The 18984-nt window shown below is 42.7% G+C and overlaps 2 protein-coding genes across 10 annotated transcripts in view; one reads left to right on the top strand and one right to left on the bottom strand.

Moving 5' to 3' along the window:
• The window catches only part of LOC311011776 (frizzled-3-like), a 39653-nt gene extending 33445 nt beyond the window's left edge, over positions 1–6208 (top strand). The window contains exons 4-11 of one of the 3 annotated variants that reach the window (XM_084006904.1): positions 303–605; positions 704–866; positions 1219–1518; positions 1734–1985; positions 3994–4142; positions 4373–4481; positions 5726–5889; positions 5979–6208. In XM_084006904.1, coding sequence (XP_083863030.1) covers positions 303–605; positions 704–866; positions 1219–1518; positions 1734–1985; positions 3994–4142; positions 4373–4481; positions 5726–5889; positions 5979–6201 — 1663 coding nt within the window. In that variant the 3' untranslated portion in view covers positions 6202–6208. Of the gene's footprint in view, positions 1–302; positions 606–703; positions 867–1218; positions 1519–1733; positions 1986–3993; positions 4143–4369; positions 4482–5725; positions 5890–5978 lie in introns of all 3 variants that reach the window. The other 2 variants (XM_084006903.1, XM_084006905.1) reach the window with 2 other exon arrangements.
• Positions 1–18703, bottom strand: part of kif28 (kinesin family member 28) — a 183067-nt gene extending 164364 nt beyond the window's left edge. For 2 of the 7 annotated variants that reach the window (XM_084006703.1, XM_084006705.1), the window contains exons 1-27: positions 18625–18703; positions 18303–18494; positions 18111–18161; positions 17847–17999; positions 17730–17765; positions 17455–17574; positions 15886–15993; positions 15529–15683; positions 15343–15454; positions 15189–15256; positions 14871–15013; positions 14664–14785; positions 14391–14481; positions 14180–14240; positions 13739–13862; positions 13293–13428; positions 13102–13220; positions 12535–12642; positions 12325–12396; positions 11707–11871; positions 11526–11596; positions 11061–11195; positions 10677–10843; positions 10077–10171; positions 9781–9913; positions 9491–9624; positions 8876–9065 (exon numbers count right to left, since the gene is read on the bottom strand). In XM_084006703.1, the coding sequence (XP_083862829.1) occupies positions 8907–9065; positions 9491–9624; positions 9781–9913; positions 10077–10171; positions 10677–10843; positions 11061–11195; positions 11526–11596; positions 11707–11871; positions 12325–12396; positions 12535–12642; positions 13102–13220; positions 13293–13428; positions 13739–13862; positions 14180–14240; positions 14391–14481; positions 14664–14785; positions 14871–15013; positions 15189–15256; positions 15343–15454; positions 15529–15683; positions 15886–15993; positions 17455–17574; positions 17730–17765; positions 17847–17999; positions 18111–18161; positions 18303–18494; positions 18625–18678 (3084 nt within the window). In that variant the 5' untranslated portion in view covers positions 18679–18703 and the 3' untranslated portion in view covers positions 8876–8906. Of the gene's footprint in view, positions 1–1117; positions 1411–6220; positions 9066–9490; positions 9625–9780; positions 9914–10076; positions 10172–10676; positions 10844–11060; positions 11196–11525; positions 11597–11706; positions 11872–12324; positions 12397–12534; positions 12643–13101; positions 13221–13292; positions 13429–13738; positions 13863–14179; positions 14241–14390; positions 14482–14663; positions 14786–14870; positions 15014–15188; positions 15257–15342; positions 15455–15528; positions 15684–15885; positions 15994–17454; positions 17575–17729; positions 17766–17846; positions 18000–18110; positions 18162–18302; positions 18495–18624 lie in introns of those variants that run through there. The other 5 variants (XM_084006706.1, XM_084006704.1, XM_084006702.1 and 2 more) reach the window with 5 other exon arrangements.
• Positions 18704–18984: the final 281 nt, after the last annotated feature.

Raw genomic sequence — 18984 nt, 5'->3', positions numbered from 1 at the left:
ACACCCACATCAAGCCAGCCTAACTTCCAACCTAAAATATATCTTCCTGGTATTTTTGCCATATCGAATTTGTCTTTTACATTCAATTGCCAGCTTGTTAGGTATGGCTGAAACCTAGTCCAATAAATCTTACCTTCATGATGGTGGTTACTATGTAAATTTTTTGTTGAAAGGTGTTGACTAAACATTAAGGTCACTTTGGGGGAAATTGTTCCTTGTGCTGTTGGATTGTATTTATTGATACTGAGGGGTATTATTGATATTTTGTCCACCTCAAATCTGACAGAATTGTTATTTTTCAGGTTCCCAGATTGTGACGAGCCCTATCCTCGCCAAGAGGACCTGCTAACGAGCAGTGATCCCACTGACCTGTCATCCATGACTGTCCAGAGAGATTATGGTTTCTGGTGCCCCAGAGAGCTCAAGGTCGACCAAGACCTGGGTTACACGTTCATGGGCAAGAAGGACTGTTCTGCCCCCTGCCCCTCAATGTTTTTCAACCAGCAAGAGCTGACCTTTATCCGCTACTTCACAGGAGTCGTTTCCATCGTCTGTCTATCCGCAACTCTCTTCACCTTCCTGACTTTTCTCATTGATGTTACCAGGTTTGAATGGATGATTGTTGTATATCTTATATCAACTTATTGAGTATAATCATTTGTTTGATGTTAGTCTATGCTTTGCGTTTATTTGATCTCATTAGGTTTCGATACCCTGAACGGCCAATAATCTTCTACGCTGTGTGCTATGTCATGGTGTCACTGGTTTTCTTTCTGGGGTTCCTGTTGGAAGACAGGGTAGCGTGCAACGCAGTCAGCCCTTCCCAGTTCAGAGCTTCAACCATAACACAGGGCTCACACAACAAGGTGAGAGGTTTAGTTCATTTCCATCCAGTATCACAACAATAACATCACACAAGTTATGGCCTGATTGGTGTATGATGTACTGTTTACATTATAAACTTTCCTCAAAGTTGTATTTATGTTTTTTTTTTAGATACTGTGAGTAAAACCACACAATTGATCATAATGAACATTCTTATCATGTGACAATTCAAAATCAAGGTCACATCATCTCCAATAAGATGCTTATTAAGTGACTAAATTCAGTGTTGAGTTATTCATAAATTCCCTACTTAATGAGTTGGTGATGAATAATGCAGATGTTGCTTCTCCCACATTATTGATGAAATGTTATTGCTCCCACTCCTTCCCTCAGGTGTGCACCCTGTTCTTCATGGTCTTATATTTCTTCACCATGGCCGGCAGCGTGTGGTGGGTCATACTGACAATCACATGGTTCCTGGCTGCTGTGCCTAAATGGGGCAGCGAGGCCATTGAGAAGAAAGCGCTCCTCTTCCATGCTGTTGCCTGGGGGCTTCCAGGGGCCCTGACTGTCACCCTGTTGGCCCTGAACAAAATTGAAGGAGATGGGATCAGTGGAGTGTGTTTCATAGGGCTGTATGACATAGATGCCCTGAGGTGGTTTGTTCTGGCACCACTCTGCCTCAACGTGGCGGTGAGTACAGTTGGAAGATGAATGGGTGGGTGGATATAAGAGTTGATGAGTAGGATGCAGGGATGAGCGAACAGATTAATGGGTGGGCGGATGAAATGAAACATGAGTGAATTGTTGGCTGCAATTACAGAGATATGGATAGATTAGTAAATGATTGGTCATCCAGCAAAAAAAAAAAACTCTTATTTCTCTTTCTTTCATCTTTCTGTCTTCAGGTGGGTGTCTCTCTCCTGTTAGTGGGCATTGTGGCTCTGAATCGGGTGCGCATGGAGATCCCTCTGGAGAAGGAGAACCAGACCAAACTGATCAAGTTCATGATCCGAATGGGTGTGTTCTCTGTGCTTTACTTGGTCCCCTTGTTGACTGTGATTGGGTGCTACCTGTACGAACACACCTACCGGAGCATGTGGGAGACAACTTGGATGGAGGTGAACTGCAGGAACTATCACATCCCCTGCCCATACAAGGTAGATGAAAATAACAAAATATCACAGTATGACGTACAGCGGTGCTAATGCAGCAAGGAAATCAGTTGATTGTGATTAAACAGTGTTGCCATGGTAACTGAGTGGCGGGCTGCAGATTGTAGAGACAGTTTGAGTCAAGAGAGAGAGATGGATTTTATTTCATGTGGTGTTTAACAAAATAATCATTGAGTTGAGAAGTTTGACTTATCTGCAATTAGGCACATTGACCAGACACGGTCCAGCCAGATACGAGGTATCACCGAGTCTTGTTCACAAACTGAGCAGCTGAAACATCTATCCTGTGTGAATTCTCATGTGTTTCCTTACATATTGAAGAGTTTATTTTGAAAAACACTTTTTTGTGGAGGAAAGATGGCAAGGAGTGGGTCCATAAAACTGGATCAAAAAACAGTGCAAATATAAATGTATCTACTTATCTTACTATAAAAGTTGTGATCAGTTGGACTGCAACTGTATTCTTTACTAGATCTATTTACAATTATCCTAGACTAATATACAATTCTGTTTTCTTCTGTCTGTCTGTCGAGAGAGAGAGAGAGAGAGAGACTGGGTTGGTATATTTGTAGGGGAGGGAGTAGAGAACAGAATGCATCATTAGCTCAGCTAATACTACCCTCACCAATCTGTTTCTTTGTTTCTTTATAGTAATATTCTCTCTCTCTCTCTCTCTCTCTCTCTCTCTCTCTCTCTCTCTCTCTCTCTCTCTCTCTCTGTGTGTCTGTGTGCTTCTCTCAGGGCCTGCTCAGTCATGCTCTGCTGCCTGTACTCTATGACATCTTTGTAGTGGTTGTGAAGAGTGGTGCGAGTGCGGTGTTTTATGCAATCTGCTGCTTAGTTAATAATTAATGTCCCCAATGCAGACATACACACTCCACTTCATACACACCATGCAACAAAAGCTTTGCATCAGTTTCTTCTTCATTTTTTTAATGTTTCCATTATTCTGCTGAGTGTGCTAGTGGCTTTATAAAAGAAAAATGTCAGCTAATTTGTGACTGACAGACTATGAGAGGGGGTGGAGGCAGGTGCTAGGGCTTGTATTACTTGTTATAGCTTGTGAAGGGAGACCCCCTTTACGTCCTATTGTCGCTCTAGAATTTCAATAATGCTGTGTTATTTGATCCTAACCCTAGGGAGTTTTCTGTGCAAATGTTTGTATGTGTAAGAGGGTACAATTGCATGTTTTTGGATAATTGAAGATTATGTGACCATTGTTCAAGGCCCAGGGCATCTTGTTTTTCAGGACCTAAATCTGAGAAAATGTAATCTCAGCATGGGTGAGACTGACTAAAGTTGATACAGTCAAATTGTCCAGGCCCTTGTTTTTTTTTTTCAAAAACAAGAAACACCTAAGCTTTTAAAAAGTCCCCTTCCCCCTGTAATGTAATGACTTGGATATGTTCTGCTTATTTTGGTGCTGCATAAAAATTACTCTTGTGATCTCAGCAGTTGTGTGCTTGATGGTTCCTCTGTGGAGTTTAATCTTTCAGGGGGAAAATGGCTTAGTGAAGAACTACTGTATAACTTACCTTTTAAATACACTTTACACAACTAACTCAAGTTGCTGTCTTTTTATGTTTCAAAACTCAACATGCTTACCCCTCAGCCCTCAATCTACACAACTGCTGTTAACTTCTGTCCTCTGGTGGAAGATATTGTATCCTGCATCAAAATTCAAGACCACAGTTGCTGCCTCCCAAGTGCAGTTCAGCTGCTGAAGCAGCTGGGTTTCCCTAGGATTACCTCCCCTCTTCCACAATTCAAAACACTTGTCACTGTTGGATTATTTCGATCCACTTAATGTGCAAATAGTTTCAGGGGCATCTGTAGTATTTCATATTTGGTTACAATGTTACTGTTGAGGAAATATTTCTGCATTTTAGTTCTTAAATGCAATGATAATATAGTTATACTCATTGCGCTCTTTTACATTACAGCCTGTATTTTTAACACCCTCTGACGCAGTTAATATTTCTGTTCCCTTTAGGTGGAGCAAACAAGCCGACCAGCCATGGTTTTGTTCCTGATTAAATATCTGATGATGTTGGTGGTGGGGATCCCCTCTGTTTTCTGGGTGGGCAGCAAAAAGACCTGTTTTGAATGGGCCGGCTTCTTTAATGGACGCAGACGCAAAGAGTAAGAAGAGAGATAAGATGATTTACATTTTTTTTGTTTTGGCTTATTTGGTCAGTTTTTTTTCCAAGGGTAGAATTAAAACTAGCTTGTACAAGTACACGGTACATGTACTGCATATCTGATTAGGCTATTGGATAATAATATCTATCTATCTAACAATTCATTTTCTGTGTGAAAGTCACACACAAACATGCACACATTACTTAATTATGCAAACCCCCCCACAGTAGTGGGGTTAACGAGTCTCGTCAGGTGCTGCAGGAGCCAGACTTTGCCCAGTCTCTGCTGCGTGAACCCAACACCCCCATTGTCAGAAAATCCAGAGGAACATCCACTCAGGTAGGACTGCAAATTCAACAGTGAGTGTAATACTAGTTGTTGAAGTAACAGGACAAGTAGTTGTATCTGTAGTTCAGTATTAGCTCTTTTTTTGGACGTACAATGACATTTTTTTTCTCCAACATGCTATACTATGACTTTTTTTCAACATGCTATACTATGGTCGACTCTTCATAAATCCTTTTGAATTCTCCTTCCAACTTTCCTTAACCCCGTGACGGTTTCCCCAGAGGTCAAGGAAAAGGCTTTAGTAATAGGAGTTAGGACCAAATTTTTTGACTTTTCGACTGCAACCTATGACTTTTATGCAACTTTTTGTGACTTTTTGTGACATGCTGTGACTTTTATGTGACTATTTTTTTTACATGCTATGGTATGACTTTTTTGCGACTTTTTTCGACATGTTATACTATGAATTTTTCCAATAACTCTTTTTTCGACAACTCACAGCACATTACTGATCATCACAGTCCATAACAGTATAACCCACAGTCCATTACTGATCATCACAGTATAACATTCATGGTTTATTACTTTTTTCAACATGCTTACACTATGACCTTTTTCAACATGTTGTGCCATGACTTTTTGATATTTTTGACATGCTATAACTGACCTTTTTTATGACTTTTTGACATGCTATACTATGATGTTTTTCAACATGCTACAGTATATCACTTGGACTGAAGTTACAGTACAATAGCTTAATTGGAGTGAAGGAATGAGCAGATACAGAATATAATTTTTTTTTAAATCTAATGATATATTTTTGCTGCACGGTGGTGTAGTGGGTAGCACTGTCACCTCACAGCAAGAGGGTCGCGGGTTCGATTCCCGGGTCGGCCCAGGCTCCTTCTGTGTGGAGATTGCATGTTCTCCCCGTGTCAGCGTGGGTTCTCTCCAGGTCCTCCGGCTTCCTCCCACAGTCCAAAGACATGCAGGATGGGGATAGGTTCATTGATGACTCTAAATTGCCCGTAGGTGTGAATGTAAGTGTGAATGGTTGTTTGTCTCTACATGTCGGCCCTGCGATAGACTGGCGTCCTGTCCAGGGTGTACCCTGCCTTCACCTAATAAAAGGCTGGGATCGGCCAGTCCCCCCGCGACCCTGAATACAGGATAAGCGGTAGACGATGGATGGATGGATATATTTTTGCCATACTTAAAATGTATGGGGAAAATCTCTGTCCCAGAGTCTAATGCCAATACGTATTGCATCTATCTGATCTGTCATTCTCCTTTAGGGCACATCTACCCATGCCTCTTCCACCCACTTGGCTGTCCTGGACGACCTTGACGAACCAGTCAAACCTCACCAAGGCCACCCAACCTCCACCAGGAGTAAGGCCAGCAGTGTCCACAGCAAGGCCAGCTACCACGGCAGCCTGCGCCGCATTCGTGATGACAGGTAGAGCAGGGGGGAAAAAATGTCTGTCTGACAAAGAATGAGATTAATCTAACTAATACCTATATTGCCTCTTGCCTCTCCCCCCTCAGGAGTGATCCTATGGTTTACCGAGGTACACAGGAGAGGAGTTTCCATGGCAGCATGCCACGTCTCAACCACCCGCTCTCCGCTCACAGCAGCCTCCATCAGATAGCCAGCCACTCAAGGCACAGCAGCCGGCAAGATGTATCTGAAGCCCCACCAACGCTCATCACCCACGGAACAACAGGAAGTGACAGTCAAGCTGCTGAGAATGATGTCACCAGCACCTGAGAAGAGATATTTATAAGGATGCTGTTGATGGGTTTAAAAGAAGTTTTGCCTCTACTGATACACATCCCTTTGTTTAGTGTGTAAGCATTTTCCTCTATGAAGGTTGAGTACGTGAGTGCGGTGGTGGTGATTTTTGGGTGTCCTTTACTTGCTGATCATTTGTTAGCAATGTGGCTCACACATTTCAGTCAACAAACTTCACTGATTCCTCTTCGATTCAGTTTGTATTTCAAAAACTGAAATTCGTTGACGTAATTATTTGAATTTACATGGCTCGACTCGAACAGGCTGAGCAAACGAGAATACATCCATCTCCTCAGATGTTTGACGACATCAGTGATTCTTACGTTATTCAGGTATCACTTTGGTTGTGACCAGGTAAACCAGAGCTAGCACTGGATAGGACACACTGAAAAAGTAGGAAAGCAACGTCATCACAATTTATAGACAAGAACACTTTTAGACTTATGGTGATGTTATTTCCAAATCATGATCTTTCACCATCTTGCAGGACCGACATGAATATGATCAAATCTGTGAACATTGCAGAGTATTGCTTTTGTAACAATCTTCACTGATTTGCCCACTCTCCTGGTAATGTGAGACATTACCAAAGTTGACTTATTTGAGTGTCAGTCTTGACTGAGACTTGAGATTAATCAGTTTTTGTTTGCTCTGGACTGCAGGTCTTAAATGATATTCATCGTTGCGTGGCAACAGAGACTGATAAATATGGGCTTAATGTGAACTTGTGGAACTCTTTGTGGTTTAGTGAATATTTTTATACTGTGAAAATTGTCTGTCTGCTGCTGAAAGTGGTAATATGTTTTGAACTTCAATTCCCTCCTCCAGTGGTGAGCAGAGAAAGGATGATGGAGGAAGCTTGAAGATTTGTGTAACCCAGATTGTAAAAGGGTTGTAACAGTCAGAAAAATGGGGATACAATACGGACCTGATAGGGTGAAATGAGTCTGCACTTAGACACACCCAAGCTGCTTTTTGGCCTCCAAAAACCATTTAGTACTTATTTTTCTACACGGGACAAGCATGGGCTTGACAGAGAAGGCTGCTTGAAGTTCAGTTGTCAGCCAATCTGTGTCATAGAATCCACAAGATATACTATTCGGCTGATAACCAGAGTACATCCATCTCTCCGTTCGATCGACTGGAGTGCAATTTAAAAATAAAAACTGATAACAATGCTTCTATTCTGAAATCTGGCACACACAAGGCTGAAAGGTTATTTTTGAGAGAAAGTGCTTTTTTCTAATGTGATTTTCATGTACTTAAACTGCTACTGTATATAGCTTGTGTTTTGTTGTTCGGACATAGAACTCAGAGGTGCAGACAATTGGTAGTGAAATTAGAAAAAGTAAAACTTCCCAAATTGCTAAATTTTCTGACATAATTTTACATTTGATTAAATGTTGCAGGAAGTGTACTGAATATTGTAAATGTTTTTCTATGGTTTGTGTTTTGTTCCCAATTAACCTACCTCACCTTTAACCTCAGCCTTCTCTGCATGTGCAAACACAATATCATTTAGGTCAGTTCAGTAAAAATTGTGGTGCTCATTTCTGAAAAATCAAATGGAAACCAAATCAAACACACTTTATTTGACTGGCAGGGCCTACCTTATAACAGACATCTAGGATATCGCCGTCTTTCTTACAGTTGGCTTAATGGTGGGGGGGTTTTTCAGTTCAAATGTACTTCGCAAATCTCCGGTCTTTAACTGCTGCCTCTCCTCCGTCTGTCTGATCATGTTTGTCCATCTACACCTGTTCTAAGTTTCTCATGACCAACCACCTACCTGCATATCTGTTGTACATAGATCGCTCCGTCCTATCTGATGACTAATCTGCCTCAACTCTACCTTCTGCCTCTCCTGCAAATGTGCCCACGCTTATCCTTTTTTGGACCTACAGCAGCTGTCTGTACTTTTGCAATTTGTGACTGCTCACAAACATTAACCGTTGTGCTTTTATCTCTGAATTGGACATTACAAAAACATCATCACTGAACTCAAGAGGAAGCCTCCCCTTTTCAGCTATTAAATATATTCTTGTTCATTCACATAAGTCTGTCCCCCATATTAAGGCATGAGGAAGAAGAGCTTTCATTGCTCCATGTTTTCAAGCTGTGATACAGCTTCAGAGTGAACTACAATCGCTTGAAAATATGAAACATTTGATGGTTTAAAAAAAAAACATTGTGAATTTTGAAACTTCAGTTGTATTTGCTTTTTAATTTATTTGCAGTTTGGGACTGTAATAACTTCTTTTACATGCAGTCTAATAAACATTTTATAGACTTCAGTGCTTTATTATGCTGGATACTAAATACTAAATATATACTAAACTTGTGTAATGTTCTTGCCACCTAACCTTGCTACCACACCTGGTTTTTACTCTTTTACAGGTAAAAAACTAATGCTCCTTTTGTGTCAAATGACAAATACGACCCATCTTGTACATTAGGCAAAAGTGCCATGCTCAGTAGCACCGTTTTCCTTCATTACTTTATGTAACTAATCGTAATCTTTAACCTTTCATTAATGTTTGGTTTTAAAAATAACACTATGGAAACAGCTCCTTAACATTACTCCCCACACACACTTTACATTGAAAACATCTGCAGTGTAGTTAAATAAAGAATGAGAAGGGACATTCACCTTGTTGATACTTTGTAAAACTGTCACTCGTTTAAAACCAGATTCCTGATCGTTCTCGTTTGCGGCGAACGATGGCAGCTACATCTTGTTTCAGAGCGGAGACGCTCTGTTCCAGATGTTCGGAGAAGTCCCTCAGCAGGCGACTCTGCTCATCCACAAACAGCCTGATCCCCAGCAGGTCGGATTCCTCCTGGAAACAACAGGAACCCGTAATCTCAATCAACAGTTAACCATACATGTGTAACCATACACCAACTCTAGCGCTTAATATCAGCAACTCACTTTTAATTCTACTTGGTACTTTTCCATCATGACGAAAGAACAAAAATAATAATTGTACATTTAAAAAAAATGTATATCAAAGACCATAAAACCTTTTAATTCACTTTTTCCCCCTGAAAATCCCTGAAAAGTGTGATGGGAATTAAATCCCATGACTAAGTTTAAAGGAAAATCTTTGAAGTAACTTAAATAGGACAATTATTTTAAATCCTCATCTGTTCTTCTGCTGGTGTGTGCCTGATTGTGTATTGTTCTCTACAGATCTGTGTTGATTAACTGCTATCAAAGGTTTACACAAGGCATTATTGTAGTAAGACAGACAGAGATACGTACACTGAACCTGTGTCTGCGCAGGTGCTGCAGCTGAGCCCTGACTGAGGTCATACTGTGGTAGAAAACCTTGAGAGCTCGAGCAAACTCTGCATCACAGCTCGGACGCACCGACCGACCACGCACACTCTCCCCGCCTAACGCACAGAGGAAGAAATGTTATGAAAGGGAATATTTTGCTCTGTAAAACATTTAGTCGACAAATCATGTCGTCATTGCTCTGGAAGGTTTAGGATAGGCAGAAGTAAACTGCACTTTGGTCCCAATGTGTGTGTCATGCATGTTTCAGTTACCATTCCGAGCAACGTCTAGTTGTTCTCTTAGACTATGATTTTCTTTTCTCAGTGAAGCATTAACACTCTTCAGCTCCTCCAAGTCCTGTTGAAGAGCTCTCACCGAACAGCTGACGTCTGCAGAGTCTACAGGCTGCAGCACACACACAGATTCATATAAGCACGTTCTTCAAATGTTTGCCTCATTAATCGAAAGTTTTAGTGAATCTTTTACAAGTTTCATACCCAGTTTTAGAAACGCATCAAAAAGAAAGGCTGTTCCTGATGCAGGAACACACAGTCAACATCAAACTTACTGCGGTGTCTGTTGGGCCCGCCTCTTCGATGATAAAGATCCCCTCTGTCGTCATCCTCACTCCCTCTAGAGATGACAGCAGGTCAGAACAACCCTCTGGAACAGATAACCAACACAGCAGCTTTAATCATACCTTGTCTCTTGTACATTTATTGTAATGACTTGAAACCTTTCCAACTTAGGGTATCATATGAACATCCGTGTTGCAAATTTATGTTACTCATTTAGTTTTACTTTTTTTTTAACCATTCCATTTTTTATCAAATACATGCTTTTCTATTTTGCACTAGTGTTGTGCTACTTCTTATACACTTTATAGCTATTACTCACTTGTTTGTATGCATGTTCATATTTTGGACTATTTTTTTCTTATTCAATGTCAGGATTAATAAAGCTCTATCTTCCTATCCTATCCTCTAATTCATGTCTGCAAGTCTGAGGGATGTGTTACAGCAGGGTAATATCTGATCACTTTCATTTTGGGCTTTGCTGTGAAATGCAATAATACAGCAGTATGAAATAGTATTCAAGTAATCATAACTACATACTGAATATTTACTGAAATAAAAAAAAAATATGGAGTTTGTCTCTTCATCCTCACCTTGTAGGCCCCAGAGCTCCAGCACCACAGCGCTGCTCTGCAGATAGTCCAACAGACTTTGGGAGGTGTGAAGGGAGGCGAACTGAACTCTGTGATCCATAAGAGGATTGATATTGTGCCACACAGCCGGAGAGTAGAGAGGCTGAGTGCAGTCAAAAAACCTGAAACTGAGTGGGGGAAGAGCGAAGAACGGTATCTCACTAGTATGAATCCAAATTTATATTCCCTTGTTCTATCATAATACTTTCAATCTTTACAGCACTGAAAACAGGAAATGTCCACCCTAAGGTACTGGGAATTCCTATGACATACACAAATTATCAAATATCCTCCCTGTACTTCAAGTATCTTTCATGCCTCTACATTAGGCCCTGTATGCCTCACCCAATTTGGACCCCTCTGTTGTGTGCCTCTCTGATCCAGCGGAGGCCACAACACTGTTCCAGGACCAGCTGGAAGTCCAGTCGTCGACCCAGTAACTCAGACGGGTCGATCAGAATGTCATCTTCACCCAGAGGGCTGGAAGGTGAAAACAATTACTTACTAATGCATCTCTTCTCTTCTATAAGCTTCTATTGAAGTTTTCAAATGGAGCACCTTAGAAAAATGGGGAGAATGTGACACTGTGTTATTGTGGTCATATAAATGTAATATATAGTGCTGTCAGATGACGCAGCAAAAATGTTCTTTTTAAAAAGGCTAAATAGCAAAAAATATGGAAACAGATTACATGTTGCAAATATTGGAAATGATTACATCTACCTATCCCTCTATCTCTGTGTGTGTGTGTGTGTGTGTGTGTGTGTGTGTGTGTGTGTGTGTGTGTGTGTGTGTGTGTGTGTGTCATACAGTCCAGTTGAGGTGCAGGGAACCAGCTGTGCTTGTAGAATGGCCTCCTGGGTGCCCTCTGACCCCAGCACCTGCCAACAGAGATTATCAATTCAATATCGCTCTGTGATACTCACCTTCAGTGCAGTATTGCCAAAGGAGTACGAGTGAGTGTATGTATGTATGCATGTATGCCGCAAACCTCAAGTTGCTCTTCCAAAGGGATGCGGAAGGCTAAAGACTGGAGCCAGAGGTGAGCAGTGCCCAGAAGCAGAGGCTCCACAGGATCCCAAAAAGGGTCTTTATCTCTGGGTAAGGCAGCTGTAGACAGCCCATCTACTCTCTGGCAGCAGGAAACATGGGCAGACTGAATTTAAAGAGTTAGTGCTCTGAAATGTGATACTATCAATGGTAAAAGGCAGATAGTGTTGACTGTGCAGACATCATTGTATTTTAGATTTTCTAAGTCCGGCTCCCATCCCATAAGGCTACAATGCTTTTAAAATCAAATCACTATGAGATAACACCTCTCTATGGTTATGGCGTTGTGAGTCTCCTCTCCTGCCCCTTTCACTTATTTGAACTCTAATCATATATTCATGAATTTTAAGAAGAAAAATTCAATAAATACATAATTCATGTCTGCAAATCCCATATGCAACTGCTTTCTTTTGTGTGCGACATTTTTACATTTCGTTGACAGTTTTTGAAATAAGTTTGTTTCTCTTGCAGTCTGTGTAAAATCTGATTTGTGTACAGTATCTCACTACATTTTTGAAATACACAAGTAACAATCTCTCCAGTCTCTGCTCTGCTCAACCTGATGCTGCTGGTAGGCTTCTTCCATCAGGAATTTACGGTTCACAAACTTGGCCTTGGACCACAGCCACACCTGGGAGGGAGTGTGAAAATGGTTTGGACAAAGAAAAGACCTGAACTCAAACCTACATTGAGATTGGAATTATACAAGCTTATGAATGATTGCATGTGACAAAAAAAAAACACACACACAGAAGGAGAGAGGTAGCACCTGCTTCCTTCCCATAGAAGTGACCCTGACAACGATCTCCTTCTGCAGATCATGGCCTTTTGAATCCGACAGTGCCAAATTCTTGATCTCCAGCTTAAACTCCACCCCCTACAAACATGGCAGATGATAAACAGCAGGCGTTTATCCATTGTTAATACATACCGATGATGACCACATTGTTATAAGAATTTTGTATAACCTCATGTCTTAAAGTTTTCCTTGTTCAGGTTAGAGCTTTATGTGTTAAACTGTTTATTACTTTAGTATCCCCATTGCTGACCTAAATGTTATCAGAGGCCTGGTAGTCATGATGTCTTGTTCTGCATGAAGATTAACTGTCATTGACGCATTATCTCCTGTGCCTTTAAAAGACTCAAGTCACAACAATGATTTGAGCATTTTCTCTGTAGCATCTTCACACGTTGTTGCATTGTAACTGCTCCTCTTGATCAAGATTAAAGTCAGACGTCGACTTTACTTCTGTCTCTGATCTCCTCCTTGGGTGAATTTATTCAGTTACGGGCAAATTCTTTTAACACACATGAGAGCATAAAAACTGTGCATTACCTTGTTCATTTCCTGGCTCATCTGGTTGGCCTCAGCCACCATCGGCATCAGTTTTATGTAGTCGTAGAAGACGGCCAGCAGACTGGGCTCTGTTTGACTGGACCCAGCCCTTGACTCCTCTAAACACAGACACATAGATGATATGGTTTCCTAAACCTCCTTTACTTCCTGCTATTGATCCTTCTGCTCACCCAGGTGGATGCCCTCAGCAGCAGCCAGTTCAGACTGGAAGTAGTCGTAGTCATAGCGACTCCAGTCATCGCCGCCCCTCTCAGAGGGATAACCGATGAACAGATAGGTACAGTTGGAGCCGAGAATGAGACGGTCCTACAGGGACATTTTTATGACATACTCTGGCCTTTTCTTTAATGACATTTCTATTACATACTATACTTTGACATTTTTGTGGCACACTATACTATGACAGTTTTTATTACATACAATATTATTAATTTAATGAAGTCTTATAGTACAACTTTATTATATATTATAATATGGTATTTCTAAAAATATTTTTGATAGCTTACTATGGCATTATTATATTTCTATGAAATACTGTACTAGGACTTTTTACACTTTTTTTTATGACAGAAGAGAAAAAGATGTGCATAAAGTTTGTGTATGTGTTGGCACCCACCAGGTGCTGCAGCTCAGTTGGCTGGAAGACAGCGTTGCCATTGACAATGACCTTTGACCCTGCCAGTGGAGTCAGTGTAACCCGGCGCTGTTCATTCCTAAACACAGCATGACTTTCCTGGATCCTGGCACACAAAAACACACGTGCATATGCAGATATAATTGTGTGTGTGTATGAACTCAATGATGAGATTTTATAAGTGATGTGTGTCTGATTACTGAGCTTCCAGACAAGCCGACACTCATATGTATATCATTTTAGTCGATTGCTTATTTTCTAAAAGAGCCTGCAGCCTATCCCAGCATGCACTTGCTGGAATGCAGGAAAACAGATCACTAATCAATTACATCATTACCTTTTAGACATCATGTATAGACTTGAGTGTCTCTAATCTCACTATACTTGCCCTATTGATGTGATCTTGATGTGATGTAATCTCACCCTAGGCCCTTGATAGAGATGGATCTCGGGGAAGAATCACAGAGGCCGATATCCCATTCACCTGGAACACAAAATGGTATTAATAAGTGGTAACACTTTCATAACTCTCTAGCCTACTTGCCTGTAGGGCATTCTCCATTCCCAATATATTCTTCTCTACAAGGTGCACTGAGCAAGATATTCATCACAATATAAAGAGAGATACAGTTACCCTCCTGAATGAAAAGCTTGACCACCCCCGACAGCTGAACATCCTCGTTGATGTTCAGGATGTAGGGATGCATCTGCATCATCCTCCTCTCCTGACAGGGAGGAGCAGAGAGACAAGAGAGCACTCCAAATATTCACTTGGTTCTTGTAAAAGATGTATACACCAAACCTCCACTGGGGGCATTACATTTCTGTGTTCATTAGTTTTCCCAAAGCTCACCTGAAACTGCGGAAACTCCCGAGAGTGTGCATCTCTGATGGTGTATGTGTGTACCTGTGTGATGGTGGCATATTGTTGCTCCCAGTCCTTGAGCGCCTCCTGCAGGTGTTGTTCCCACAGAGTCTGAATGGCTCGGATCTGGAGCTCGTTATGGGTCAGCAGCTGACGGAGCTCCTCTGAACACACACACACACACACACACACACACACTGACCTCTCCTGCTAAATTCTACTCTTTTCTATTCCAAACGTGAGTCTTACTGGTCTCGTCGTTAGCTCTGCGGCCCTCCTGGCCCAGCCGGCTCAGTCGTTGCAGCAGTCTGCCGTTCTCAGCCTTTAACTCTTTAACCAGGCGCTCGGTGGGACTCTCGTTCACCACTGCTCGGTTCTGGATGCGCTTTGCCCTAAAGAGGTGAGGGAGGTGGGGAGACACAACGGGTGAGGTACAGGTGGAACAGAACAGATATGAGTGAAGGGCCAAAAAGAGACAGCAAGGCATGACTATGTGGAATTAGCATATCAGTTTTAGCACGTGTTTCTTTATCATGCTAAATACACTGCAGAAATGGTGTGTTGCACCTCTCAGCATAGCGCAGAGTTGAGAGAGACTCCTCATAGCAGATATCAGCTGGGCTCAGCGTGGCAATCTGGAAAATTGATAGATGTCCACAATTAGAAATAACTCCATGAACATAATGCATCACTGTGTGTTAACACTATTTTTTTAAGTTACCATAACAGTGCGACTGTTGCCCCCCAGGGCAGACTGCAGCAGCTTGGTGAGAACAGAGTCTCTGTAGGGGATGTGGATGACCTTCCTCCCCACCGCTACATCAGCGAGGGAGCTGGAGGAGAGAAGAGGATGTAAAAGAGATGGATAAAGCAAGCTAAGCGTTGATAAAAAGGTACTAACACCAACCTGATAACATTGCCCAGGGTGGTTAGGCTCAGGTTGATGGCTGCGCCCTCTTTGAGTCTGTCGGCCTCCGACCCCGACGACCGCTGGCGCTCGCTGCCAGCCAAGTCCACCAAGTTGATGTTGGACTGCTTTGTGATGCTCTCTTTGGAAAAGATCTTACGGGAAGTCACAGTGATGTCAATAACAAACCTGGAGATAGTGTTCTGACACCTAAAGACACAGAGACCTGGTTGTCCATGTGCAGCTAAATGACATAACATAACATCAATTTAGTGTGACTTTTAACTGCTGTGATAGACGAATGTGAATCTTGGAGAATGTGTGTCATGTCGTAGGGCTGAAAGTGGAGCCACTCACCTGTTTGAGCTGGAGGATAATTAGCATGTGCGAGCGGCTACTATTGGCGTTCATGTGAGTGGCGGCGGTGGTTCGGGTCCTGGTCCCTTGTTCCATCAACTGCTCCACCTACATTTTAAAGTCATGACTTGACATCATTACAAATACAAAACGCTAACAGCACATATGGAAGAATACATGAAGTATGTGTAAACATTGCTTGAAGCTCTTATTTTTTTTCCTACTGGCTCTTATATCATAATTCTATGATAAAAACTGGCACTCAGGACTTTAAATGTGAAACGAGGGCAGTTTTATCTCTCCAGCTTCACTGTCTCACACATGTTGTTACTGTACATACAGGTGTTTCACTCTCTCTATATACACTCACCGGCCACTTTATTAGGTACACCTGTCCAACTGCTTGTTAACGCAAATTTGCATTATTGCATAATTTTCAGCTGCAGTTCAAACCGAGCATCAGAATGGGGAAGAAAGGTGATTTAAGTGACTTTGAACATGGCATGGTTGTTGGTGCCAGACGGGCTGGTCTGAGTATTTCAGAAACTGCTGATCTACTGGGATTTTCACGCACAACCATCTCTAGGGTTTACAGAGAATGGTCCGAAAATGAGAAAATATCCAGTGAGCGGCAGTTCTGTGGGCGCAAATGCCTTGTTGATGCCAGAGGTCAGAGGAGAATGGCCAGACTGGTTCGAGCTGATAGAAAGGCAACAGTAACGCAAATAACCACTTGTTACAACCGAGGTATGCAGAAGAGCATCTCTGAACGCACAACACGTCGAACCTTGAGGCGGATGGGCTACAGCAGCAGAAGACCACACCGGGTGCCACTCCTGTCAGCTAAGAACAGGAAACTGAGGCTACAATTCGCACAGGCTCACCAAAATTGGACAATAGAAGATTGGAAAAACGTTGCCTGGTCTGATGAGTCTCCATTTCTGCTGCGACATTCGGATGGTAGGGTCAGAATTTGGCGTCAACAACATGAAAGCATGGATCCATCCTGCCTTGTATCAACGGTTCAGGCTGGTGGTGGTGGTGTAATGTTGTGGGGGATATTTTCTTGGCACACTTTGGGCCCATTAGTACCAATTGAGCATCATGTCAACGCCACAGCCTACCTGAGTATTGTTGCTGACCATGTCCATCCCTTTATGACCACAGTGTACCCATCTTCTGATGGCTACTTCCGGCAGGATAACGCGCCATGTCATAAAGCGCGAATCATCTCAGACTGGTTTCTTGAACATGACAATGAGTTTAATGTACTCAAATGACCTCCACAGTCACCAGATCTTAATCCAATAGAGCACCTTTGGGATGTGGTGGAACGGGAGATTCACATCATGGATGTGCAGCCGACAAATCTGCAGCAACTGCGTGATGCTATCATGTCAATATGGACCAAACTCTCTGAGGAATGTTTCCAGTACCTTGTTGAATCTATGCCATGAAGTATTAAGGCAGTTCTGAAGGCAAAAGGGGGTCCAACCCGGTACTAGCAAGGTGTACCTTATAAAGTGGCCGGTGAGTGTATGCATATATATTCTCTGTCCATCACTCTACCTGTATTGCACTGTCACATGGGACTGTTCGGAGACCCTCCACATAGAAGCCTCTTTGCTGCTCTTCTCTGACTCTGAGCCCCCCTGGAGTACGAGACCCCCGAGACAGCAGGTCAACCACCTACACAGAGGCGGAGGAAATTATGGAGATTCAGGACGGAGGGAGTGCTGGTCATTTAACAAGTCTGTGACTTCTTAATGAATGGAATAGCCAGTAAAAACAAGAGATGATTACACAAATGGAAAAAGACAGTAGCTGCTTTCCCTCACAATTACCTGCTCGTTATAGATCTCCAACATACTGAAAAAGACCTGCACAGACATCAAAAACAAAGACATTCAGAACCAAAACACACTTACAAATGACACTGTGTGCAGCCATGCACTCTTTACCTGACACTGCTTGCTGTCCTGGTTTTCTCTAATGGCTTGAAACAGTCGCTCACAGAGTTTAGGAACCAGGCCTTTGTTAGGCCCATAGCCCACCATCGAGTAGCTCTTCCCCGAGCCGGTCTGCCCATAGGCCAGTAGTGTCGCATTGTAACCCTGCAGACATCATTTCACTTTCACTTTTAGAGCAGATCTAAATTGGACAGATTTGTGATACATTTGTTACACAAATGTGAATGAAACTTCAGTTAAATATACGATTGTTACCTGCAGTGCATTCTCCAGTATACCCTCCCCCAGGTCCTGGAACACACACATCTGGAGGTAGAGATGCTATTTTAGGAGCTTGTCTACATTTATACTTTCTAGGTGTTCTGCTTGATGTAGCCTAAGGTGTTGACTGTGTTGTTTGGTTGTAATGAATGGACCGCCTATTCGGCAGGACGCCTCGCCGCTGACCTGGTCGGCGTATCGTCCCCCGGGCTCTTCGGGCACGTGCAACCCGCTGCGGTCTCGCGCGAAGCCGCTGTGGGACCAGTAGGCGTAGTCGAAACAAAACGAACGACGACTCTGGAGGTCACGCGGGTCCTGGATGGTGATGGAGCTCGTCGCCATGGAAACAATACATCGACTGCCCGCGTCCCTCTCTCTCTGATGGGAGGGAGAAAGTTAAACAGCGCAAGGAGAGAACATGGTAAATATTGACGCATTCTTTCATGTGATTCTATAACAATAGAGGGAAATATATACTGAAATAAATATTCGACGGCTGCACACTGACCTTGTTGAAGGGTCGGACCCTGATGGCCACTTTGACGCAGTCCTTGCTGTGCATGTCTGAGGCTTTGGCCCTTGTGCAGCAGCGGGAAGGAGAGTGGCGCGCGGATCCACTCCCTCACACACCTGAGTCGAGTAGGCCTACGCGTAGACGCGAGGAGGGTCAGGTCCGTGACGGGGGGTAGTGGTGTCCGCGTGACGGGGGGACTGTGGTGTCCATTAGCCTGTTTTACTGCTGTTGTTACTCCCCGAGCCTGGTGTGTTGTTAGTGGAGCCATGGAGATAAGGCCGGTTTCACTTTCCCCTCCTCTACCACCATTAATTATAAAAGAGACACAGCTGAAATGCATCCACAGGGCGTTAC

Source organism: Eutrigla gurnardus (assembly GCF_963514095.1).
Source record: "Eutrigla gurnardus genome assembly, chromosome: 1".
Lineage (NCBI taxonomy): Eukaryota > Metazoa > Chordata > Actinopteri > Perciformes > Triglidae > Eutrigla > Eutrigla gurnardus.
Note: the sequence above shows the minus strand (reverse complement) of the source record. Positions and strands in the feature narration are given on the sequence as shown.